The sequence below is a fragment of the Sesamum indicum genome, linkage group LG12, assembly GCF_000512975.1.
Source record: "Sesamum indicum cultivar Zhongzhi No. 13 linkage group LG12, S_indicum_v1.0, whole genome shotgun sequence".
Taxonomy (NCBI): Eukaryota; Viridiplantae; Streptophyta; class Magnoliopsida; order Lamiales; family Pedaliaceae; genus Sesamum; species Sesamum indicum.
The window spans coordinates 1,244,867-1,269,705 of record NC_026156.1 but is presented as its reverse complement, the minus strand read 5'-3'; the positions used below and the strand labels follow the sequence as shown (position 1 = coordinate 1,269,705).

Here is a 24,839-nt window from a genome sequence, read left to right as displayed (position 1 = left end):
TAAAAATATTTTATAAAATTTTTAAATGTATATAAAATTATAATTTATTATATAAAATGACATTTTAAATAGTTAACCATAATAATTAGATGAAATCTAAGATATCTCCTTGGTATTACACGGACACTAAATTCAAAAAGAGGGATGTTTGTAATTTTTTAAACAATAAGAATATATCTATAATTATGCAAAATTTTAGAAGAAATAGTTGTAAATTAATTTACCCCTATTTATTTGATAAAATTAAAAAAAAAATTGTGATACTTATCAAAACTAGTATGATATTCTTTAAATGCACATGTAATAGAATTATTGATTTAATCAAATGACTAAAGCAGGTGGTTATTTTTATGTAAACGTAAACACATATAACGGTATTTAAAAAAAGAAAAGAAAAAAAGATTAGCAAACAAAGATAGTTGTTCTGTATAGATATATGTATGCAAATTTTTTCTACAACTTTGACTCAAATAAATGTATTTTCCAATTAGTTGCTAATTCAAGAAAAACTTTCATATAAATTAATTTTTGGTATGGGAAGAATTTTGAAGAAAAACACATAACAGAAATCTTGGTAGAGTCACTAAAATAGAAATTTGTAGGGAAGTGCAATAATGAAGATGTACCAATTCCTTTACAAGATGAGTTTGGGTTGACGTTTTAATTGCTACTAAAGCGGAATTGTAAAGTGAAGAAGATTGCAGGGTGTTTATTTTGTTGTGTTGTGGAAGGGCATATATTCATACGGAGATTAGTCCAAACAACACTCAATTGGCTATCATAAAATCTGCAACTGTTTGGACCACCACCTCTTTCCGCAATAATACAACATTTGACGTACTTCCTCCTGTCCAAGTAAAAGCTCCACTACTCACTCACCTCATTAATTTCTTCAAACCAACATTGCTTTCAAACAGTACCAGCTCTCCTCCCCGTATGTGTCAAGTTAAACGTCTTGGATGAACAAAAAACAGCAGGGAAGAACAACAAGATTAAGCTAACAACTCTAATCAACAATATACAATATAATACTATTAAGCAGTGTATTGAAATTTGGATTTTACAGTACAGATCAAATACAATACTTGTACCAACTAATTGCAAATACAACGACTGTTCTAAAAAATTTTATGCATGCGAAAAGCTTACCAAATGTAAAGAAAATCTGTTGTCAAAGAGTGGGATTCTTGATGTCACGGGCCTTATTTCTTTATTCCCCATATTGGACTAATACAAAAGAGTTGCAACCTACTCCACCTTGAAGGCTTTGTGCCTTTGCCTCCTCCAAGAATCTACATCAAAGAACACACACACACACACACACACTTGATCTATTTAAGCAAGTAAATAAAGCCAACGGAGGACTCTTGCTATCTCTCAGAGATTGAACTCAATTCCCTTTTCGAGAAAGATCAAATATGCACTTTACACACATTCTTTCTCAATGTTAACCCTACTACTAGTTAACTAAACAGTCATCCAATTAAACCCCAAGAAACAACAAAACGCACAACAATTAGCATACTGGCCAACAAATGGTGCTTCATAATGCCCAGGCATCATCCATAAGATCTTTGGGAGAAATCGATAGGACAAACAGTTTGTCCTACCAGGCTAGTGTAAAGTCTAATGGGTTCAATCGCAGAAGTAGTGTTACAACAAATGTGTTGTCATGTCTGCATCTCATGCAGACATAGCATGTGACATCCAGTAATATATTAAAAAACCAGCCAAGCTTTCCCCATGGAGGTCAAGGAATTCCATCCTCACAATCCAATACCGTGAAACACAAGTTGGTTATAAGCTCTTTGACAAACTACCAACTTGAAATTTCAATCCACTCAGTTCTAAATGAAGAGCAGACTGTTAACACAGGATAGAAATTTCAGAGACCCAGTACAACTTGCAGGAAATAATAAGTTTGAATAGCAAAGGTGTTGGAAATTGAAGTCCATCTGCAGCTCAGAAGTGCTTGGTATCAAGCTTTGGCAGAAAAATCAGATTCACTTGGAAAGTAACTGATTTCCTGTTTCCACATGCACAAACTACGTATGCAAGAAAAAGAAACTGTAGAACAGCTTAACTACTATAGGGGTAATGAAACTTCTTGTTAGGGGGACTTTCCAAAAGTTCCCAGTTGGTTGTCAGATAAGCTCTAAAGTGAACGATCAACATGAAACAAGTCATATTAATCTAAAATATCTGGACCACAGATTCTGGTTCAGATGATATTTCAAGAACCCTTTGTTCATTAACAACTACGGGAAAAACCAAATTTGGTCATGTGCCAAAATCTCAGTGATCTGAAAAGCAGGTAATGCTTTCCGATAATGACATTTAAATTCCGACACATGCCATATGACCATCCAAAGTTTGCAGAGGTCAATGTATCACTGTGGATAGTATGCTGGATGGTATTGAGACGGCACATCATATCCACCATAACCTATCGCCCTATCATAATAACCAGGTTGTGCATGTGTTTCTGAAGGATAAGGATTCGATACAGATGGATTTAGGTTCCCGGAAAAGCCCACAGGGGCTCCCGACAACACATACAAGTCTGCAGAGGAGCTCCCATATGGCGCAGCAGCCACAAGAGATCCTGCCATGCCATAGGTCCCAGCAGGTGAACTGAGGTATGGAGCAGCATGATCGGGCAATAAACCTGCCCTCTTTACAGAAGATGGCTGTGATGAGGGAACACCTGAATTAGCAAGAGTTTTCCTTTTAAATGCTGATGGACCGGCAGCTCCCTTCATTCGCTTGTTCCCATTTTGCTTCTGTTGCTTCACCTGCTGCTGAGGTTTGGGTACTGGGGCTGCGGCAGGTCTTTTCCTGTCAGCCTTCTCTTTTTCCAACTTCTCAATGCGTGCTACCAGTTCATCTTTTGGGTACTGAGATTCCAGAGCATGATCCTCGATGCACTTAATCACTGATTTCAGTGCACTAATTTCTTTCATTGCAGCATCATTCTACAGAGGAATATAATGAAGTAAGTCAACAGCATTGCAGATATACTGCAGCCAATCCTCTTACGGTTGGCATTTAATAATCCCTAATAAATAATGAATTTTCCAAGGCCTAAGTTCAAGGGTAAGTAATCTTTCCACTCGACACTCCAGTTTAGTAAAAAATATTTGACTAGTACATTTAAAATAAAACTCTCTCATGCGGAGTCATAGATAATACTACTGAAGAATCAAACTAGTATTTTTAAAGAATTACTTGGTCTTGACATTGATACTAAAGTAATCTACACTGACTGAAATAATGATTTATCAAGGCTACAACTACTTTTAACAGCAAAAGACATGAAAATTTCCATTGCAGATGAAGATCCCCAGAAATATTATGACAGCTTGTTTATTTCAGAAAATTTCAAGAAAAGATAAACAACTTCAAGAACTCAAACTTTCTCCAATTCAAAGGTGGGTGCAGAATGTTTTATCTGACAACTCAAAGTCTTAAACTGGACAGTTGTATATGCTTATTTATGATTTTTTATCAAGAACAAATTTATCATACACCACCTTGCAGTTATCCTTTTAAAGAGCACATAATGATAAACAGTTTTCCAGTTCAACCATAACTACCAAGAACTTTGTCGTTATACCACCTAAGTAATAAATTTTCAATTCTGAAACAATGAATGGTAGGGGGCACCCTTACACGGGAAAGGAAAAGGAAGATATGGATGTATTACCAAAGACTGACGAGAACTCTTCCCGGTCTTACGAACTTTCTCAGCAATTTTCTTTGAATCCATCACATGGGCTTTCAATAAGGGCACGGGAGGGAACTCATCAGTTAGCTCAAACTCAATAATGAATTTAAGAGCTAAAAGTTGCTTACCCTTATTGATAAGCCTCTGTACAACATCTGTCATAAACCATTAATATTAGCACTAACGTCAGACTTCAAAATTAAATGTGCACGAAAGTGAGACAGCACAGGCAATTAAGGGTGATATCGGAAAAGATTAAAGAAACTAATACAAAACTGAATTTTCCTACTGCATAACTGTAGCCACCAGCTAACCTTCACCTTAATAGATCAGATGCCAATATTTTGAATCCTAGACTTGCATCTCCTACAATGACGATTGGCTCAGCTGTGCATGCAAAGAAAAGAACAGAATCTAACATCTCTATACTTACCTAATTCCTGGGCAGAGCTTAAACTTTTGAACTATTTTGATCAATAGTCCAAGTACTATGTTCTGAAACAGGATTTAACAAGATTTAGATAATTTTATCACACCATTATGCCAGTTGAGACCATCCACATGGATCATGGAACAGTATTCAAAAACACAAATATCAATCAGGTGCCATCCCAACCAATATCATTCATCAAATTTTCAATTTCTCCTGCTCATCCAATCTTCACATGGAGCACAGGAAATGCAATAAATAACAATAATGTAGACTAATGCAGGATAGGATAAATACCCCAAAAGAACACATACAAGTAAACAGCTAGCTTCATATTTACCAGAAACTTTACTCTCAAGACCGAGAATTCGACACAAGTCGACAGCTTGCCGGTACCTTGCAATCAAAACAACACAATCAATCAGCTCATTCTCATCATTCCCACCATCATTCAACAGCTTGTATGTAGCCAAGAGCTGCAAATAACCCAGCGTCTCCAGACCCCCCTCCTCCTCTTTCCCCTCCTCATCCCCATCACCACCATTACCACTATTTGCTGCCATCTTTCCCTTCCACTCCAATGCCACAGCCAACGCACGTTCCCTAACCTCCGGCCCTATCTTCACCCCAGCCCTCATCAACTCCTCCAACAAAACCACGCAAGCTGTCCTCAACCTAGACCCGTTCCCAATTTTCCCGTCCCAGAAACCCTCCAGAGCATCCAGAACCATCGAGCCCGGGTCCGGCGCGTGCTTAAAAGCGTCGGCCAACTCAACCCTAACAGCAGTCCTTTCCTTGGGCCGCTCAACGACGTATTTACGCAAACCCAATCCATCCATATTTTCACATAGAGACTTCAGTTCGGGTCGTGCGGGTACCGGTTCCGACGACAAAGAATCTTTTCGTTTTACAGGTTCGATGATATTCTGGGTTTGGGAAGATTCGAGGGCTTGGAGGATCGACAATTTCTGTAGGAGTTGGGTCTGAATGGAGCTAAAATAAGCGTCTAGATCAGGCCATGTGAAATTGAGTGAGGAGAGCAAAGAGGAGCGCGATTGCAATTCCTCGAAAGCCTTCTTCAAGTTCTCTTTCTTCCCGTCGACGAGGTTGAGGGCCTTCTCGATTGATTGTACAGTCGTCAGAGCCATACTCCTTTGAACAACAGACAAAAACTAATCAAATTCTACTGAACACCCGAATCGATAATCAGACAGCATACCCGCAGCACAGTTGGTCGGGAACAATAAACCAAAACTGTCGAAGGGGACGAAGCCAAGGAGAATGAAAGACGTTACACATACTGTTGGTGTGTTTGGCGGTGAAGATATTATTGTAGCTTTGTTGGGCTTCAATTCTTTCAAACTTAGCCATATTTGATCCAACACAAATTTTAAATGTAGCCTCCTTCTACCTGGGCCCTGTTCTCTCTTAGGACCGCCCGACCCTGTCCTCTCCTACTATCTTGTCTCACTTTATAACTTATTTATTATTGGTTGTCATATTGAAATAAAATATTATAATTAAGATACATTATTATATTTATTTATTACTATTAACAAAAAAATAATTAATGCTCAATAGGTTTCCTGTATTTATATTTGCAATAATATCAATCTTTATCGTGAAAATAAATTATAAAAAAAATTCAAAAGGTAAAAAACGACGAAAGTCAAAACTATTTAGAAACAAACATAACAGCAAATTAAATTTGAGTTAGAGAATTTGAGAAAGTCTAATGTTTACAAATTTAAAATAAATTATAAAAAATCAACAGGAAGTTGCTTATAATTTTTAATATAAAATGATTCAATTTAAGTAATTAAAAAATAAAAATAATTAAAAAGGCGCTTTCTAATTATTTTCAATCAAAAATTAATATATGTATATCTTAAACAATTTCAAACAGACATTCCTTTTAATTCGAATTGATAAATTTCAAAATCACAATAATAAATTTAATGAGTATTTGGATAACGTATGAACTGTTGTACAATAACAACCTCAAGTAAATATTCGGCAAGCGAATGAGTAAATTAATAGTTAAGTACATAATAAACTGTCGATGTTTATCACTAATTAATCAACAGCTAATAATTGTATACGGATATTTTTGTATTTTAGTCCCTCTTAACCAAATAATTTATGTTTCCATATTTAGAGAAAAATACTTATTTTCAATTTTGTATAGATTGAAAAATTGCGAGCAATAGTAAAAAAAAAAAATCGAATGGCATTCGTGTTAAAGTTCCGAAATCGCCCTTGGGAGGGGGTTTTACTTTTCCACTTACGCCGAAGAATTCTAGTGATGTAGTCCAAGAAGAAGTGCAGTCAACTACATATAATTTGTATATATGGACCATGATTTTCATGTGAGAAGGTAAAAGACCGAAAGCCCATCCTAACACCTATAAGATACCTCGACTTTGTTCGAGCGAGGAGGGAGTAGGAGGAGTAGCCGTGTTTTTCTTCCTTCGTCGGAGAGGAATCATCGGTTGTAGGCATCGAGTACATGGTAGAATCTTGTCGGGGTTTTTGTTTTCTTGGCTTTTTATGCTTTCTTATGGTCTGGTTGTGAAATTGTGCAATTCTTTATGATATACGATGTGGTTTTCTTCAAACGTACAAGAAGTGGAGTAGGGGGTATTTTTACCAAGAAAAGAGGGTCTTATGAAAGAGTTTATGTGTTGTTTCGATTCTTTCTGCATGTGCTTTGTGGAAATTGGACAAAGAGGGCAACTTATTTGATGAACTAATATGGGTTGTGGAGTGCTTTAGGTTGAAAGTTGTGTGCACATCAACTGTTTGATGTTTGAATCGTTTAACAAACTGAGTTTTTGCCTTCTGGGTTGGGAAGCATGAAGCTAGTTCTCATGACGTAATTTAGAGAGTCCCATGATTTATGAACTGGGAACTTTATTTTATTCTTTTAATTTGTTTGAAAATTCTTGGTTGTAGATGCCTGCCATGGACTTAAGTATGGTGGATCGAGATATGGAACCGTTTGTGGAAGTTGACCCTACCGGTCGGTATGGCCGGTATGCTGAGCTTCTTGGGGCGGGGGCTGTGAAGAAAGTTTACCGGGCATTCGACCAAGAAGAAGGAATTGAGGTGGCATGGAACCAAGTTAAATTACGAAACTTTTGTGACGATGAGGCCATGATCAACCGGTTGTATTCAGAGGTTCGGTTGCTCAGGAACTTGAAAAACAAGAACATTATTGCATTATACTCAGTTTGGCGGGACAGGGAGAGAAACACGCTGAATTTTATCACTGAGGTCTGTACGTCAGGAAATTTGAGGGAATATAGGAAGAAACACAAGCAGGTCTCACTTAAGGCTTTGAAGAAATGGTCAAGGCAAATTCTCAAGGGCTTGGACTATTTGCATACTCATGAGCCATGCGTGATTCATAGGGATCTCAATTGTAGCAATATCTTCATCAATGGCAACGTTGGTCAGGTATACTTAATTAACACTTTGCTTCTTGTCTCTGTTTCTTTACTTGTTTTCATAGCTTGAAGTGAGTTCTGAGTTTTCTGATGACAAGTTTTGGAGTGGTGGCTGAAACATGAAATGAGATCTTAAAAAAAGTGTGCGTGAATCAAAGTAGCTGTTTTGATAAGATTGGTATATTTTGATATTCAGTTACATCTGTATTTACACCTCGGCTGGCAGCATTTACCCATTTCCTTCTTTGGCTAAGTGCATTAAGTTTCTTATTGTTGCGCTAAATATTTTGCTTTCTAAGTTGGATGTTTGTTCTCTTGGGTGCAGCTGTAATTCTTTAAATCTACTTGACTCATATAGGTGAAAATCGGCGATTTGGGCTTGGCGGCTACCGTTGGTAAAAATCACTCGGCTCATTCGTTGCTAGGGACACCAGAATTCATGGCGCCTGAGCTGTATGATGAGAATTACACAGAGCTAATAGATATATATTCATTTGGAATGTGCTTGCTTGAGATGGTGACTCTCGAGCTACCATACAGTGAATGTGACAATGTCGCGAAGATATACAAAAAGGTGACATCTGGGCTCAGGCCTCAAGCCATGAACAAAGTGAAGGACCCAGAGGTACAAGCATTCATCGAGAAGTGTCTTGCTCGGCCAAGGGCTCGACCCTCGGCTGCTGATCTCCTGAAAGACCCCTTCTTCGATGGGATTCACGAAGATGATGACGAAAATGCAGATGACTATAGTAGAAATTAGCAGGTGATTAATGTAAAAATTCATTTGGTTAAGATGTGTTCCTTTCTTTCCCCCTTGGTTTCATGTTTTACCACTTAATTTTGAAAGGGTGCAATGACTTATGGTTCTTGAAATGTGATGTGTCCTATGATTTTTAATTTTGATTTTAGTTGTTTGATTTTGGTAATCTCCCAAGCATTAGAAATAGGTGTTGTCTGTAAATAGAGTGTTGTTTGATTTGGTAATCTCCCAATCCAAGACATACATATGTTTGTTTGTTATTACCATTTGGTTCACATGATCGTCATCACTCTGAATAAGTACAAAACGTGTTAAGGTTGAGATAGACAGAAGGGAGGAAGACAACCTTTCACTAAACGAAACGGCTAAATAGAGCAACAAAAGTTGAAAAAGTATATGGACGGCGCCGAGGCCTAGTGTAGTTGTTGATGAAATAATCCTCAAAATGAACACAGGCTGGCGTGAAAATTGTTGTTGCTTTCCCATAATTTCGGCTTTTGCAATTTTGAATTTGAGGAGCCGTTGAAAAAGGAAAAGATCTTCCACATCCACTTGTATTGGACTATTATTTTTTTACGGCGGCAGCAACTCTTAACGGCCGCTAGGGTCGGGTCAGGTCAGAATACCCTGCTACATTTGGTATGCGTCAAAAAATCATGCCAATTGCTTCTCTTTATTAATTGATTGTTGGGTTCAACTTCGACACCACCAAACATAAAATTATGGCTTCATATTCATAGTACATACATTAGTTATAATTTTTTTTTAATAGAAGTAGTCAATTTCATCTTACCATACCATAATCAATAATTTATTGAGTAGCTCAAAACTATAAACAATGATGTAAATATACAGATATCAATGTAAGTGGTATTCAAATCAAAACTTAAACGACAACTCAATGATTTGGACATAAGATCTTGTTATCGTAGAATTGGAGATGTTTGGTTGATCTTTAGGCCCAATCTTGATCCAGACCCAGCTCAATTAAGATGAGCTTCCCAACGGCCCAGGCTGAATACGGGCCTGATGCCTTGACTACTGCATTTTCATCGCTCGTGCTGGATTCCCATACAAATGCACGATTTCTACCATATATTATTACCACGTTTCTTCTTTCCTATTCAGTGATATTTTGGGAAAAAAGGGGAAGTCGCTACTTGTGGGTTTCAAGTCATGAACATGAAGGGACATCATGCGAGCGAGTGTATATACTTTCAGGAAATTCCACGCATTGGACGTCGTCGCTCTGAACGATTCGCCACTTCGGACGCGTTCGGAAGTTCTCTGGTCGTCTTGTTCTCCTCCTCCTTTCTTTTTTTAGTTTAGTTTGAAATTAAAAATTCGGCATGTATCGAAAAATTTTGAATTCGTGCTCTAAAATTTGTAATCCTCAAACAATATGGGAATATTACGACAAATCTCAGTAGAGCCTTTGCAATATACCATACTCAAAATGACTCCAACAGTAGCAAAAACCTATTTTAATGTAGTCAAAACATCCGAAATACATTACTCGTTGAAATTAATAATAATCCAAATTGGGTTGTGCGTATAAGAATAGTCCTAATTAAGAGTTAGGAAAATTAATGATCATTAATAAACAGTTGAACTATTTCTTCCTCGTTAGTGGTGGTTTAATTTAGGTATGCTACTTCATTTATTACCCAAACAGTCTTCTAATTAATCGTGTCTTAAGAAGGTAATTAATTGTGTTAAGGTGAGGTTAAAATAAATAGTTTAAATGTTGCCTTTTTCTTTTATCAACTCTCTGATTGAAAGTCGCTGATTCCACTCAGAGATTTGTGGCATCTTTGCTGGTAATAGCATTTTAGTGGAAGGGTCAAGCGGGTTCCAGACAGACATGAGACAATTCATTGTACTAATATTACATGATTAATTAAAACTTCATAATTATCAATCTTGATCTATATATGATGCTTTGATGTGGACATTATGGTTTAGATTTTCCTTTTTTTGACATCTTTTTGTTCCAAATTCCAACACACAATTCTCAGAATAATTACTGTCAGCAATCGAAATATTTTTTTTAAGATAAAAAACAGTAATTATATTATTATATTAATATTTAAATATATTGAGCACGTAAAAGTAAGATAAATACGCATATGTCTGGTGTGATTCAAACCCATAATTTTTATGAAAATTCAATCATAGCTATCAGGCTAAAAGATCATTGATGTGAGGAATCGAAATATGCGAGAGTTGAATAATATTATCTACATTTTACGTGCTGTGAATGAATATTTTTTCTTTTTCTTTTTCTTTTTTGTCTTTTTTCAAGAAATCTATGTATGTCTACACGGTTTGTGCAATAGGATAGCACTAAAACTAGTAAAGCTTCCACTATCAATGATATTGGAAAATATACACACACATCATGCTGTCTTTTTTTGGAAGATAATCGTTAATAATATAGTTTTTTTTTAGATATAATTTTTAATATATTCTTTCATTTAGCGAGGTCTTTCGATAATTTTTAAGATGATTAAATCAAATAATAACTCTATAAATTGATGAGACGTTAAATAGTAAAAGATAAGAATACTTTAAAATTAAAAGAACTGCAATATTTATAGAAATACAGAATGATTTCGTGTCGTTTCTCCGAATCACAAAACAGGCCAAGAGGCGCCTCATTTTATCCGACTAGATTCAAATCCGAGACTATCGAACTACATCCGATATATGATTCATTTGGAATCGTGCAACTCAGCAAATATATAAATACTGTTGGATAGCTTGCACATATAGATTCTATGTCTAGTTTTTCGAGTTGTTCTTTATATGAAGCTTCCAGAATTGTTGTTCGACAAGTTTCGATTGGTTTAATCATATCCTATAAATGAATTTGTTTAATCCGGCAGCAACCATATACATAGTGGAGGCAAATTTTACCTTAAGAACAATGAAATTAATCATGCTTCAAAATCTCTCCAGTATTGATATATTCCCAATAAATACTAGCGCTCAATGCCCCAGGTACATATGGCCTTCACTATTTCTCCTATATAATCCCATTGGCTTATACATCAGAGGTTTATACTCATGCTTTTTTGGTATGGTTCTTATGTTTTCACTTGCAGATCATGTGTTGGTATTATAATAATTCTAATTATTCCCATCATATAAATACACACATATGTGTAGTGTAGTGAATGTAACATTTTTCCTTTGGAGTGTACCAAAAAAGAGGGGCATTTCTCTTTGGTAATAATTTAGGTGGTCCATGTGGCATTGGCCAACGACAGGTCCCAAGAGAAAATCAGAAAATTATATACTTAATTTTCTTGATTTTTTTAATAATTAATATGTTTATTACGATGAGAGCTACGCGTTGTGTATACGTACACAAAATTTGTCCGTTGCTCTGCTCGACATGAACAAGATAGAAAAAATACAGGAAAACGAATACATACGGACCATGCTGATTAACGTTATGGCTTCGCTCTACGTGCTTGGTATAATCTGTAAGAACTTTATGAAAGAAAAAGGTATTGGAGGACAAAAGAGACATTTCAATGAAGAAAATTTGGCAGACCATCAAAATGACCATGAAAAATAGTATGATGTCCATATTAATTAGAAATTTTTTTGTTTAAATCAGATTTGATCTAACCAAATTAAAAATAAAATAATGTGTAATACATTCATCATTTGATTGATTATTTTTTCTGAACTATATACTATTCACACGACGAATATATTACACTTATTATATAATTGTTTAGGTTCAACCAACCCGATTTAAATTAGAAATTTTATCTCTTAGTAAATGCCTTGAGTAATATAAACAAGTATTAAAATCATTATAAAAAGGACGTTATGTTGAATTAAAGAAAATATTTTTTCTAAAACTTGACACGTTTATAAAGTATATTAGGATTGTTTATTCCTAATTTATTTTCGTTAGGGCTACACGTATATCTGAATAAATAGGTCGATAATGATCGAATATTATGCTAGTGGGGGCTTTGAATTTGGTGAAATAATTATAAAAAATAATATGTTCTTTTTTGCATTAAATATACTATTATTTATTTGAATTAAAATTTGAAGATTTAGACATATATATATATATATATATATATTTTCAGGAATAGGTATTAAAAAGAGAAAAAATTGAAAAATAAAATGATAGGTTTTGGTAGAAATAAGGTGGTAGTAATACAGAAAAGCTGGTGAGGCGCTGTCATCTCTACCTTAGACTTCAAATATTCTTACACCAGAGAAATTGACTAACAATCCCAATCCATTACACATACATACATACATTATACATACACTGTTTCTTTCCCTCTTACCCAATCTATCTATCTATATATATAATTTAGTTTTAGTTCTTATAATAAAATATAAATAATATGTTGTCTCATCTAAGCTAAGGGAATTCCATTTCTTCTGGTTTTGTTTAAAAAGAGTGGAATAACCAAGAAAAAGAAAGGAAGAGAAGGACCTTTGTGGGGGGCGAGAGAGAGAGAGAGAGAGAGAGGAAAGGTGAGAGGATGAGCATACCCTCTGTTTTCATTTATGTATATTCCTCTCATTAGATCTTGCTTTCACCCCAATTTCCAATCTGTCTCTCCTTCTTTCAATGGTGAGTCCTTAATCAAAATGATAAAACAAAGCATTAATGATTGTTGTTTCTCTGATTGTGGGTCTCGCTGATCTACATGAAATATGGATTTTCAGGTCTGCAACTATTCAATCTTAATTGATGAATCAAGGATCCAATGATTTTAAACTGAATCCTGCATTTCCCACTCCGTTTTTGATCACTCACTGCTTCGATTCCTGCCTGATTTTCTGGATAAGGTACAATTTTTATTTGTTCTTGTTTCTTGCCCTTCTCTATACACTTCGATCTATTAGATTTGTCTTGCGATGATTGGTGCTTGCGACTTTTCCAACATCTGTTGCGGTTATGCATCAATCATCTGCAATCTGGGTGCTTTTGCAATATGTTTCTCATTGAATCTCATTCTTGAATTGTTTCGCGCATTTTGGAGGATCTCGGAATTCCGTCCGATTCTATTCATATTTTAATCATGATCGAATTGTGTGTTCAATTTGAGGTATAATTATTCCTTTTTTTTCTTTTTCTTTTTTTTTTTTGTTTTGGCATCAGTGGTTGTCTTTGTTTACAAGTTCTTTTGGTTTGTTTGGTTTGGTTTGGTGGAGGATTGTTGAATTTCGAGATAATAATTCTGATGTAAATTGCAGAAAAGATGGAGGTGGATCAAGGTAAGCTCTTTATTGGTGGGATTTCTTGGGACACGAATGAGGATCGTCTTAAAGAATATTTCGGAGCATATGGGAAAGTGGTAGAGGCAGTGATCATGAGAGATCGAACAACCGGCCGTGCTCGTGGGTTCGGCTTTGTAGTCTTTGCTGACCCTGCAGTTGCTGAGAGAGTGGTGAAGGAAAAGCACATGATTGATGGACGAACTGTAAGTTGGTTGGGTTGTATAGATAATGTACATACTACAACGTCTTTCAATTACTTCAATTTTCGTTGCAAATGATGGTCATTCTTCAATTTAAAAAAATGCCTCGATGCAGTCTGCTGAATTCAATTGGTTTTCAATTTGCTTTTCTTTTGAGGCAAAAAAGGTTCCGTTCCTATAGCTGGTAACTGGAGGTGGTTATTGATGATAGGTTTTCCTCCTTGGACTTCCTCGGTCTGAGTTTCGTGTGATTATTACGTTGATAGAATTTACTTTGTGGACAATTCATTTTATTTCAATCTTTCAGGTTGAAGCTAAGAAAGCTGTTCCAAGGGATGACCAACACCTGATAAATCGAAACAGTGGCAGCATTCAGGGATCACCAGGACCTGGACGCACTAAAAAGATTTTTGTAGGAGGATTAGCATCGACCGTCACCGAGAGTGACTTTAAAAATTACTTTGATCAGTTTGGCACCATAATGGATGTTGTAGTGATGTACGACCACAACACTCAAAGGCCTAGAGGTTTTGGATTTATAACTTATGATTCGGAGGATGCAGTGGATAGGGTGTTGCACAAAACTTTTCATGAACTCAATGGTAAGATGGTCGAGGTAAAGCGAGCAGTTCCAAAAGAATTATCTCCGGGGCCCAGCAGGGGCCCGCTTGTTGGTTACAACTATGGTTTTAATAGAGCCAACAACTTCCTCAACAACTACGCCCAGGGATATAATCTTGGCTCAGTTGGAGGCTATGGAGTCAGGATGGACAGTAGATACAATCCGGTAACTAGTGGCCGTGCTGGTTTCTCACATTTTGGTTCTCCTGCTTATGGAATGGGTGTGAATATGGAGCAAGGTCTGAACGGGGGCTTTGGAGGGGGTTCTAACTTTAGCAGTAACCTAGGTTATGGTCGTGTACTGAGCCCCTATTTTGGCAGTAATCAGAGTAGGTACAATACCCCTATTGGTTATAATGCAAGTAGCAGCAGAGGTGATTCTTTTCTCAACTCATCACCTAGAAACGTATGGGGAAATGGTGGCCTTAATACCTCACCAAATAATGCCAGCTCTGGTTCATATTTTGGTTCTGGAAGTGGTGGTTTTGGAGTATTTGGAAACAATGGAGCAAGCTGGGGCACTTCGCCTATTGGCGCGCCTCTTGGAGGAAATTCTTCTGGCTACAATGGGGGAAATATTGGCTATAGAGGTGGAGAAAACAGTTACTCGCTGGGAGCAGGAGGATTTGGCAGAAACAGTGGAACTGGTGTAGCGACAACATCTTCATTTGCTGCCTCAAGTGGTGATTATGAGGGTTCCTATGGGGACTTCTACCGTAGTGGCTCTGTGTATGGTGATCCAACCTGGCAAAGTGCATCTTCTGAGCTGGAGAATTCTGGTTCATTTGGTTATGGGCTTGGAAATTCAGAAGATGTTACTGCTAAAGATTCTGAGGATTATGGGGTGGGCTATGACATTCCAAACAGGCAATCAAGTAGAGGTAATTCTTTTTTATCCTTGAGCTGAAGTTGCACATATATTTATTTCCAGAAATTGCTGTGCGCTAGCTTCGTTGTCTTGACCTAATTTCTTAGATGAATGGCTCACTGATGCAATTACTTGTCTAGATTTGTTTATCACTGAGAATGGAATTCATGTGATAAATATTTCGTTTTCCTTCTTTTCTTATTCTCATCATATATTTTGAAAAAGAAGTATAGTATGTAATGCAAAGTTGTATTAGTTCACTTGTCCTCATGTCCAAGGAGTTGAAAACTTGAACCTCTGTTTCTAGTTTGTGGCTGAAAGTCATAGTTGTTACATCACACTAGTCGGCTGTAGTCTGTTGAATTACTTTTTTATTGCCATTCTTTGAAAGAATTCATAATTCATTCGAGTGAGGTGAGTTTGAAGGACTCGTTCAAAATTTCAAGTTACTTCATGCCGTTGCTCAAGATCTTTGATTTCCAACCGGACCTGAAAAAAAATGTTAAAGACTTGCCCCATCAGAAATATCATGTCAGTTAGAAGCATGGCCGCATTCTGTAACTGCAACGCCTTAGTGAACTATTCTTGATCAAGTGAAAACCCCTTAAATGTATATTAAGATAAATTAGATGCAATTTCAAACTAATAGCATATCTATCTGCATCTTTGGATATATACACTTTAGATTTGATTTTCATGTTACAGCTTGTGATCATTGAAAACAGTTTATAACTATATACATAACTATTTAATTACCTCTAGAAAAATGAGAATAGAACTCTGAAGGATTTGTGAATGGTGTGGAAGTACATTGGTGCGTTTAAAATGCATAAGTTACTGAGTAAGAACTAGAAAGTTTCTGCACCAACTGCAATCAAATTACTTTGATCTATGATCATGTGTAAGACGTTATTTGAATTATGTTGGAACATGCTAAAAGATGCTGAACATTAATAGTATAAGGGTTAACAGAATCAAGCAGGTTAGTTCATGAGAACTGAGAAGTCCATCAGTAATTCTTCCGGTAACGTATATGCATAGGGTGATCCTTGATGCATATTCTTACGTTTACAAACTTGAGGATCCCGCAAACATTACATACTCTTAAGCTGATGATGGTGTTGATTCTTTCAATGTGAAATGCTAGAAGTTACAAAAGAATTTCGACAAAGACTGACTAAACTCTGTTATCGTATACAAACTTGTTAATATATTCATTTCAGTACATCAATTGAACTATGCAATCTAACTTTTCTCCATTATTTTCTTCAGGAATCGCTGCTTAGGAAATTTCAGATTCTGGAGATAATGTAGGAGAGGAGACTTTAAAAACATGTGGATTGTGAATTTCGTACGTACCCCTCATAGATATATATGTTATATGTCTCATCAGCTTATAATGATGTGATTACACAGAGCTAACAAGGGTCTTGGTCCAAAGTATACATATCAAGAGTGAGCAGTTTCAAGGGTTTTTATGAAGGCTTTGAGGTTTGATTTTTAAATATAACTTAGGTTCCTTTTATCAGCATTTTGATCGAGACGTAAATGAGATTGCGGGATAATACTCTCAAAGATCCATCTAGCTTTATTTGTTGTGCGACTCTTCAACTCAAGACGGTACTGCTGGTACGACATTGGAGAGGTAGAGATTTATTTTTGTATTCTTTTCTTTTCTTTTTTTTTTTCTGTTTTTCGGCTCTAAGTTTCCCCTTTTTCTTTTTTTGTCTGGGATTTGTATTTCTCTCAGATTGTATGTGAGGGTTCTGTTTGATTTGCTAGCGTGAAATACATAAAGGGATTAGCTTCCTCTTAGCTTTTCCCTTCAATAAAAAATATTGGATATGATTATTCATTTTACTACTGGAGCTTCTGTATCTGACAAAGTTGAAAACATTTTATTCCTGTATGAAATACATGTGTAGTAGTGCAAGGAACATAATGAATTCATCTTGTTTTTCTTGTAATCTTTGCTTCCTTAATGATGTCTTAATGCTTTTCTTTCATGCTGCCTTAAATGTCATTGTTTGTCTGAAGGCTGCCTTCACTGTTCTTGTTTCTGTTACTATTCTTCCATTTTCTTGTTAGGTCCTTCTGGCAACAGTCCAATAGTCCGTTCACAAGACTTTCCTACGATGGGTGTGTGTTGGGTGCGCGAATGTAAAAAGAAATTCTTTCACTTGTTTATTACAAATTTCAGAAAGATATCGGGATAATAAAAACAATTTTAATTTCACTTAAACAAAATTCAAAACCTTTTTTTTAAAAAATAATTAAGAACACAGATGGAGTGTACAAAAACCGCTGCATTTCAAGAAAAGGAGGGAGGGAACAAACACAAGAAAGAATATTTGAAATTTGACAAGTAAAGAAAAGAAACAAAAGGAGTTGAACAAAAGAGGAAAAAGTAGAGTGCATCTGGTCTACTGCTCTGGTCTCTTCAATCAAATACTTAAAGCAATCTACAAAAGTAGACCCATCGAATCTTAGCATTAAAGATGGATTTTGTTCTGGTGGAATGTAGATCTCGTCACAGGTGGGCCAACCCACTTTCTATTAGAAAAAGCCCGGCCCATTTACTCCAATCGGCCCACTTTCCGCTGCACCATTTTCTAAATTCAATGACGAATAGCTTGTTTGGTTGGGATGAAACAATAAATGTATAAAAAAAGTGAAAAGTAAAAAAATATATATAGAAAAAATTTGATGTTTGGTTAGGGGGAATAAAATTAAGATTAAGTAAAATTGAATATACATAAATTTCTTTTGGAGTCCAATTCTTTTATTTGTCTAAAATTGAACAAAAAAATAAAAGTATAAAACCAAAAGAACAAAAGAAGTATATTTTTTATTTTTATTTATCATATTACCATACATATAATTTTCCTCCATTTTTTCCCATAATAATCTTTAAGAAAAGATAATCACATAAAAAATATCAATAAGTTTTTAAATTTTTTGTAACTTATATTTATTTTAGCATAATATTAACTTGTTTATTTTTTAATACAAAACGAAGAAGAATGACTAATCAATAAGATTTAAAACATAGTATTTTCATCTAAATTTATTTCTCGTGCCAAATAAAAAAAATATTTAAAATTTGCTTCGCTTCTAAATATACTAAATAATTTTAAAAACTATTATCATTTTTCCTCTCGCTCGTCTTTTTACTTTTTCTCTCCTCCCATTGAACCAAATATAACCCGAAACACTATGTTTGTTTTCATTTTCAAGTTATCTTTGGGACAAGTCAAAATATACCCAATGTTTGTCATCATTCAAAAACACCTTATCTAGGTGTTTTAAACTGTTTTAGCATAAATACATACATATATATACACACACATGTACATAAATATATATAAAAAAGGCATGATTTGACAATGAATAGTAATTTTTGTCTCCCAAATCACAACATTAAACATACAATAATTATTTTAAATTATCTCCAAAAATAAATCCAAACATACATACTATCTCGAACACACACTTATTTATCTTTGTTTTTCTCTCTCTATCTCCACAAATCACAACAAAACTTAAAAAATAAATCCAAACATTAGGAAAGAGTTTGTATTGTCTCGACAAGATTGCAAGAAATGTGCACTGGCTTTTTTTACTTTTCATATCCTATCGATGAACCAAATGAACTCCAAAAACATCTTGTCGTCTCACACAACATTGCAAGAAATGTGTAAAGGCCAAAAGGGCACTTTTTTATCATTTTTTTTTTTTTTGTTTATTCATAGCCACGACACAAAGTTACTCTGTCCCCAGCAACAGGCAGAATGCCTTTTTTTCCCTTTCCCTCCGCGTTCATAGGATTCTTTAATTGTTGTAATGGGAAAAGTACAAGGAAAGTGTAGGAGGCCAGGGGCGTTGCAATGCTCCAAATAGCTTCAAAGTTTGAAAAAAAAGGCAACAATTCGGTGAGGCCCTGTTGGCTATCTTTTCGTTAGACAATGAATGACACCAACGATTGACGTATGGCTCCAAGTCCGAGGAGACTGGAGATTGGGCCTGTAATCCCATGTTTTGTGTTTGACAAAATGAAGAAAAGAGTAGGAATTAGTAAAGCAACTGGGGAAAAGAATCCAAGAAAACTACCTCATAGCCCACAAGAATTCCTTCAAAGACAAGTACAGAATTTATGCCACTTTTCAGTTAATAAGCAGCTTATTGACAGTCAAGAACAGGCAATCTCGGTTTTTCCTAAATTGTTGTACAAGTTCTTGATCATCCGAACAGATTAGTAAGAGAATGATCTTTACCTTTGTCTGAAGAGTCCCACAATCCTGTCAAAGTTCACTCAAGAAATGGCAACAGATCAGAATGTAAAAGATCTCCCATGGGCTCTGCAACTGATGAAATCGGGGAGCATCGAACTGCAGAGCGTCTCGTTCTTGTTTTCTCAACCAGCTTCGGGTTGTTTCCAGGAAACGGAGAACTCCTTGAACGTGAACATAACAAAAGACAGCGTTTTGCAGTTCTCTCAGCTTCTCAAAGTTCTAGGAACAGCCAAGAATGGTGCTCAATCATCATTGAGAAACCTGGAATTCCACCTGGTAGAATGGGAGCTGCAACAGGTGAAAGATCTTCGGGTTCTGATCGAGAATAACCCAAACATCAAGCAGCTGATGTTCAGACGAAACAAGTTTAGTGCAGAGTGTTTGTCAGAGCTATCAGATGGTTTGAGGAAAAACAAAAACATCAAGGAAATTATGCTGTCTGAATCAGGTATTGGTTCAGAAGGAGCTGGAGTCCTGGCTTCAGCCCTGAAGGATAATCATAACTTGGAAGAGTTGCAAATATGGGAAGACTCGATTGGATCAAGGGGAGCAGAAGAGCTGTCTAAAATGATTGAAGTAAACTCAACTCTGAAACTGCTGACAATTTTCGACTCAAGGTCGATAACAGCAACACCTCTAATTTCAGCTGTTTTGGCTAGGAATAGATTGATGGAGGTCCATATATGGAGTGTGGATCGCAACGAGAAGAGTTCTAAGGTGGTTGAATTTGTACCTGAAAACAGCACTCTTCGAGTGTACCACCTCGACGTTTCGGGTGCATGCCGTGTCGCCTGTTCATTGGGATGGAATTCAACTGTGAGATCTCTTGACATGACAGGAGTCAGGCTGAAATCACGGTGGGCGAAGGAATTTCGCTGGGTTCTTGAGCAGAATCGAACCCTGAAAGAGGTCAATCTGTCCAAGACATGCCTAAAGGACAAGGGTGTTGTTTATGTTGCAGCTGGACTGTTTAAAAACCGGATCTTGGAAAGATTGCATCTTGATGGGAACTGGTTTGGTGGAATAGGTGTTGAGCATTTACTCTGTCCTTTGAGCAAGTTCTCGGCTCTGCAAAATCAAGCAAACACAACGCTAAAGTCGGTAACTTTAGGAGGAGGAAGGACTAAGATTGGTAGAGATGGGCTCGCAGCCATTCTGCAGATGCTGACCAGCAACCAAAGTGTTACTCATCTGGGAATATACGACGATGAGAGTCTCAAGCCAGACGATATCATCAAAATCTTCAAAGGCGTGGAGAGGAATGCAACTCTGAGGAACTTATCTCTGCAAGGCTGCAAAGGGGTAAAGGGTGAACTTGTGCTGCAAACCATAATGGAGACGTTGAATGTGAATCCTTGGATTGAAGACATTGATCTTGCAAGAACTCCACTGCAGGCTGCAGGAAAAACAGAAGGGATATATAAGAGATTGGGTCAGAATGAGCGGAGTGAACCTGAGATTGATTTGCTCAAGGACATGCAAATGACTTTGCCCAAGAGTTGTCGGGTCTTTCTCTGCGGTCAAGAATATGCTGGTATGCTTATTCTGATTCACTGCATTCCGCATTCCCAAATCAAAAACTGTAAATCAATGTTTTCTGGTAACCTTTGCAGGTAAAAGTACACTGTGCAATTCTATTTCACAGAACTTATCCCCTTCAAAGCTGCCATACTTGGATCAGGTGAGGATTCTGGTGAACCCTGTCGAGCAAGCTGTTAGAACACCAAGCATCATGATTAAGACATTCAAAGATGAAGATACAAAAATCTCCATATGGAATCTTGCTGGGCAGCATGAGTTTTATTCGCTGCACGATCTCATGTTTCCGGGGCATGGCAGCGCATCCTTCTTTCTGATCATATCCAGCTTATTCAGGAAACCGAGCAACAGAGAACCAAAACCCCCGAGTGAGATTGAAGAAGATATGCAGTACTGGGTGAGGTTCATTGTTTCAAACTCAAAACGAGCAGTTCAGCAATGCATGCTACCTAGTGTAACTATGGTGCTCACTCACTTTGACAAAATCAATCAGCAATCTGATAGCTTACAGGCCACTGTCAGTTTGGTTCAAAGACTACGAGAGAAGTTCCAGGGCTTTGTTGAATTCTATCCAACTGTATTTACAGTTGACGCAAGATCATCAGCCTCAGTGGGTAAACTCAGCCATCATATCCGGAAAACAAGCAAAACAGTTCTTGAAAGGGTTCCACGAGTCTATCAGCTTTGCAACGATCTTGTAGAAATATTATCTGACTGGAGACAGGAGAACCGCAATAAACCAGCGATGAAGTGGAAAGAGTTTGGTGATCTATGCCAAGTCAGAGTTCCGGCTCTAAGAATCCGCTCAAGACATGATAATAAAGAGAAGATAGAGATGAGGAGAAGAGCAGTGGCTACAAATCTTCACCATATCGGTGAAGTGATTTATTTTGATGAATTAGGGTTCCTAATCTTGGACTATGAGTGGTTTTGTGGTGAGGTACTCAGTCAGCTAATAAGATTAGATGTCAGAAAGCCGAGCACAACTGAGAAGAGTGGATTCATTTGCAGAAAAGAACTTGAGAAGATTTTAATAGGCAGCTTACAGAGTCGCATTCCTGGAATGGGCTCAAATATTATTGAGAATCTTCAACCCAGTGATCTTATAAAAATGATGCTGAAACTGGAACTCTGTTGTGAACAAGATCCGTCAGATCCCAACTCACCTCTACTCATCCCGTCAAATTTGGAAGAAGGCAGGTGGAAACCTCAGAGATGGCCAGTTAACAGTCCTGATAACAATTACATAGGGAGACGTCTTCAATGTGATGACTCAAGCCACATGTTTCTCACACCAGGTTTCTTCCCCCGCTTACAGGCAAGTCTTATTTTGCTCGGCACGGTCTATAACTTCTTCAGTTTGTCATGTCTTCTTCTGCTAATCAAAAGGAAGTAGATTTAGTAAGTCGGTAAGTCCTCCATTTAACATTTGAATATAAACATTTAGAGAAAGAAAAGGTCCTTGGCCTGGACGAAAAGAGCATTTGTAGAAATATGCAATTTCAGGATAATCAACTTTACTGAATAATGATAAGGAAATGCTAATAACTGTAAAGTATATCGACAAGTATACTTGTCTTTGAGTTATTGTTTGAAAGCTATAAAAGGACTGTTTTCTGTAAATCTAGGTACATTTGCACAATAAAATCATGGGGTTGAAGAACCAACATGGAGCATCATACAGCATTGAGAAGTACCTGATCTCAATAAATATACATGGAATCCACGTCCGTGTAGAGCTTGGAGGACAATTAGGTTATTCCATAGATGTACTTGCGTGCTCCATGAAGAGCCCTACAGAAATTCTTAGACTGTTCCAACATCTCATTATACCAGCAATACAGAGCCTCTGTCATGGGATCACATTGACAGAATATGTTCTTCGTTCCGAATGTGTGAAAAATCTCATCTCTCCCAGATACAGGAGAAACCAATCTGTTCCCCTCCAACAACTGAAGCAAGCACTGCTCTCAGTTCCTGCAGACAGTATTTATGATTATCAGCACACCTGGGATTCAGTTACAGATTCTGGAAGCCTTATTCTTGGACCTGGGTTTGATTTTGCTCGAGATCTGTTGTCGGATGATGACTTCAGAGAAGTACTTCACTGCCGATACCATGACCTATATAACCTTGCCATGGAACTTCAAGTCCCACAAGAAAACAATCCAGATCGTCCTTCAACTGCCAGTGAAGAAATAACCAGCTCTGTCGAGCCAACATTTGCAGGGATAGCGAAGGGTGTTGAAGCAGTTCTGCAGAGGCTAAAGATCATTGAACAAGAAATCAAAGATATCAAGCAGGAAATTCAAGGCCTGAGATACTATGAACACAGGCTTTTAATTGAACTGCATCGGAAAGTGAACTATCTTGTGAACTACAACATCCAACTCGAGGAAAGAAAACTACCAAACATGTTCTATCTTGTCAGGGCCGAGAACTACTCAAGGAGATTAATCACCAGCATGGTTTCAGGGATGACAGCGCTCCGCCTGCATATGCTATGTGAATTCCGGCGAGAAATGCATGTGGTTGAAGATCAGATTGGTTGTGAACTTATGCAGGTAGATAACATCACAGTAAAGTGCCTAGCCCCATATATGAAAAAGTTCATGAAACTATTAACTTTTGCCCTCAATACCTGATCTAGGCAGGGAGGTCGCACATTTGATGGATTCTCCCTTTCTTTATGGAGCAGCTGGTGCAGCAGCTGCTGGAGCTATCGGAGCTGCTGCAGCTGGAAACAGGAACAGAAGCAGGAACACGGGGGACATCCAACAAGATCTTAGGGCGGCTCATCAATGGGTGGTGGATTTCTTGAGGAACCAGGGATGTTCAACTGGAAAAGATATTGCTGAGAAGTTCGGATTGTGGCGAGTCAGATACCGGGAGGATGGTCAAATTGCATGGGTTTGCAGGAGGCATATGTACACAAGAGCATATGAGATAATTGAAGTGCCGATCTGAATTATATCTTATAGTTGGATGTAAGCGTCCCTAGACTTAATCAAGATATAGGGAATGTTTATCCCGCAGTTGCAACTCTAATTTCAAGGGTTAGGGCCTTGATTCTTGTTAGATGTTGGGCAATACTTCTTATGCTTCAAATTAGCACATCATCCATCATTCAGCAATTATGCATAATCAGGAAAACGGGCAATTAAAGGTAAGCCGAAGGAAACAACAACAACAATATGGCCCAATACAAATTCAAACACTTTATCGTTATGTAATAACTCTCACAATGATCTACCACTAAATGTAAGCTGATGAACACAGTTATTACAAACCAGTAAAAGACTAATAGTAAAGGGGTAGGATTACGAGCGCGGGTCTCAAATATACATTACGAGCAACTCAGATGACACGCGGCTCATAAAACATACAAGTTAAGATACTTTTCGATCGTCTAAACATACCCAGGCACAATACAGACCAGGTTACATGATACATAAATGTTACTACTAGCATCAGTCTCCATTCTAAGCACTAAAGTCACCTGTGTACTCTGGGCCTTTCAGTATCCGCTCAAAAGAAAGCTCTACTCCCATAAAATACTCGAGAGCCAGAGTTCTTAGATGCTGGTGATTTCTGGTCTGAACTGGAGTTTTCGGAGCTGGTTGGCCCGTTTTCAAAGTCCATTTTCATTTTGGCTAATGATTCAGTAAACTGCTGCATGCTTTTC

At 37.1% G+C, this 24,839-nt stretch overlaps 5 protein-coding genes across 7 annotated transcripts in view; 3 read left to right on the top strand and 2 right to left on the bottom strand.

The window, feature by feature from the left end:
* Positions 1,008-5,483, bottom strand: LOC105174940 (truncated FRIGIDA-like protein 1). Its single transcript, XM_011097200.2, has 3 exons — positions 4,498-5,483; positions 3,707-3,882; positions 1,008-2,975 (listed from the first exon to the last, which is right to left on the bottom strand). Exons 1-3 carry the CDS (start codon positions 5,303-5,305, stop codon positions 2,391-2,393), a joined length of 1,569 nt encoding a protein of 522 aa, XP_011095502.1. The 5' UTR covers positions 5,306-5,483; the 3' UTR covers positions 1,008-2,390.
* On the top strand, positions 6,514-8,607 carry LOC105174938 (probable serine/threonine-protein kinase WNK11). The gene is made up of 3 exons (XM_011097198.2): positions 6,514-6,669; positions 7,113-7,616; positions 7,965-8,607. Exons 1-3 carry the CDS (start codon positions 6,667-6,669, stop codon positions 8,364-8,366), a joined length of 909 nt encoding a protein of 302 aa, XP_011095500.1. The 5' UTR covers positions 6,514-6,666; the 3' UTR covers positions 8,367-8,607.
* Positions 12,750-17,202, top strand: LOC105174937 (heterogeneous nuclear ribonucleoprotein 1). Of its 3 annotated transcripts, none has more exons than XM_020698355.1 (6): positions 12,750-12,984; positions 13,080-13,202; positions 13,397-13,462; positions 13,611-13,837; positions 14,142-15,336; positions 16,596-17,202. In XM_020698355.1, the coding sequence occupies exons 4-6, from the start codon at positions 13,616-13,618 to the stop codon at positions 16,607-16,609; spliced, it is 1,431 nt and encodes a 476-aa protein (XP_020554014.1). In that variant the 5' UTR covers positions 12,750-12,984; positions 13,080-13,202; positions 13,397-13,462; positions 13,611-13,615; the 3' UTR covers positions 16,610-17,202. The 3 variants fall into 3 exon arrangements, 2 of the variants coding, with proteins under 2 accessions (XP_020554014.1, XP_011095499.1); XR_002288155.1 differs by lacking the exon at positions 13,397-13,462 and having other exon boundaries at positions 12,751-12,984; positions 16,596-16,674; positions 16,853-17,202; XM_011097197.2 differs by lacking the exon at positions 13,397-13,462 and having other exon boundaries at positions 12,751-12,984.
* LOC105174936 (protein TORNADO 1) lies at positions 19,339-24,675 on the top strand. Its single transcript, XM_011097196.2, is given in 4 exon segments — positions 19,339-21,149; positions 21,229-22,472; positions 22,783-23,789; positions 23,791-24,675. Coding segments are annotated over 4 exon segments (4,089 nt in total). The 5' UTR covers positions 19,339-19,642; the 3' UTR covers positions 24,122-24,675.
* Positions 24,350-24,839, bottom strand: part of LOC105174935 — a 2,841-nt gene continuing 2,351 nt past the window's right edge. The window contains 1 exon segment of the mRNA XM_011097195.2: positions 24,350-24,839. This exon segment is cut by the window's right edge and continues 3 nt beyond it. Coding sequence (XP_011095497.2) covers positions 24,683-24,839 — 157 coding nt within the window. The 3' untranslated portion in view covers positions 24,350-24,682.

What these genes read in the sequence shown, in the direction of transcription:
- LOC105174937 (XM_020698355.1), top strand. Translation starts at nt 13,616, where the DNA reads ATGGAGGTGGATCAAGGTAAGCTCTTTATTGGTGGGATTTCTTGGGAC. An exon ending in ACATGATTGATGGACGAACT is followed by an intron (nt 13,838 to 14,141) that starts GTAAGTTGGTTG and finishes TCAATCTTTCAG; the next exon opens with GTTGAAGCTAAGAAAGCTGT.
- LOC105174938 (XM_011097198.2), top strand. An exon ending in TCAATGGCAACGTTGGTCAG is followed by an intron (nt 7,617 to 7,964) that starts GTATACTTAATT and finishes TGACTCATATAG; the next exon opens with GTGAAAATCGGCGATTTGGG.
- LOC105174940 (XM_011097200.2), bottom strand. Translation starts at nt 5,305, where the DNA reads ATGGCTCTGACGACTGTACAATCAATCGAGAAGGCCCTCAACCTCGTC. An exon ending in TCTTGAGAGTAAAGTTTCTG is followed by an intron (nt 3,883 to 4,497) that starts GTAAATATGAAG and finishes GGTTTATGACAG; the next exon opens with ATGTTGTACAGAGGCTTATC. An exon ending in AGAGTTCTCGTCAGTCTTTG is followed by an intron (nt 2,976 to 3,706) that starts GTAATACATCCA and finishes ATTCCTCTGTAG; the next exon opens with AATGATGCTGCAATGAAAGA.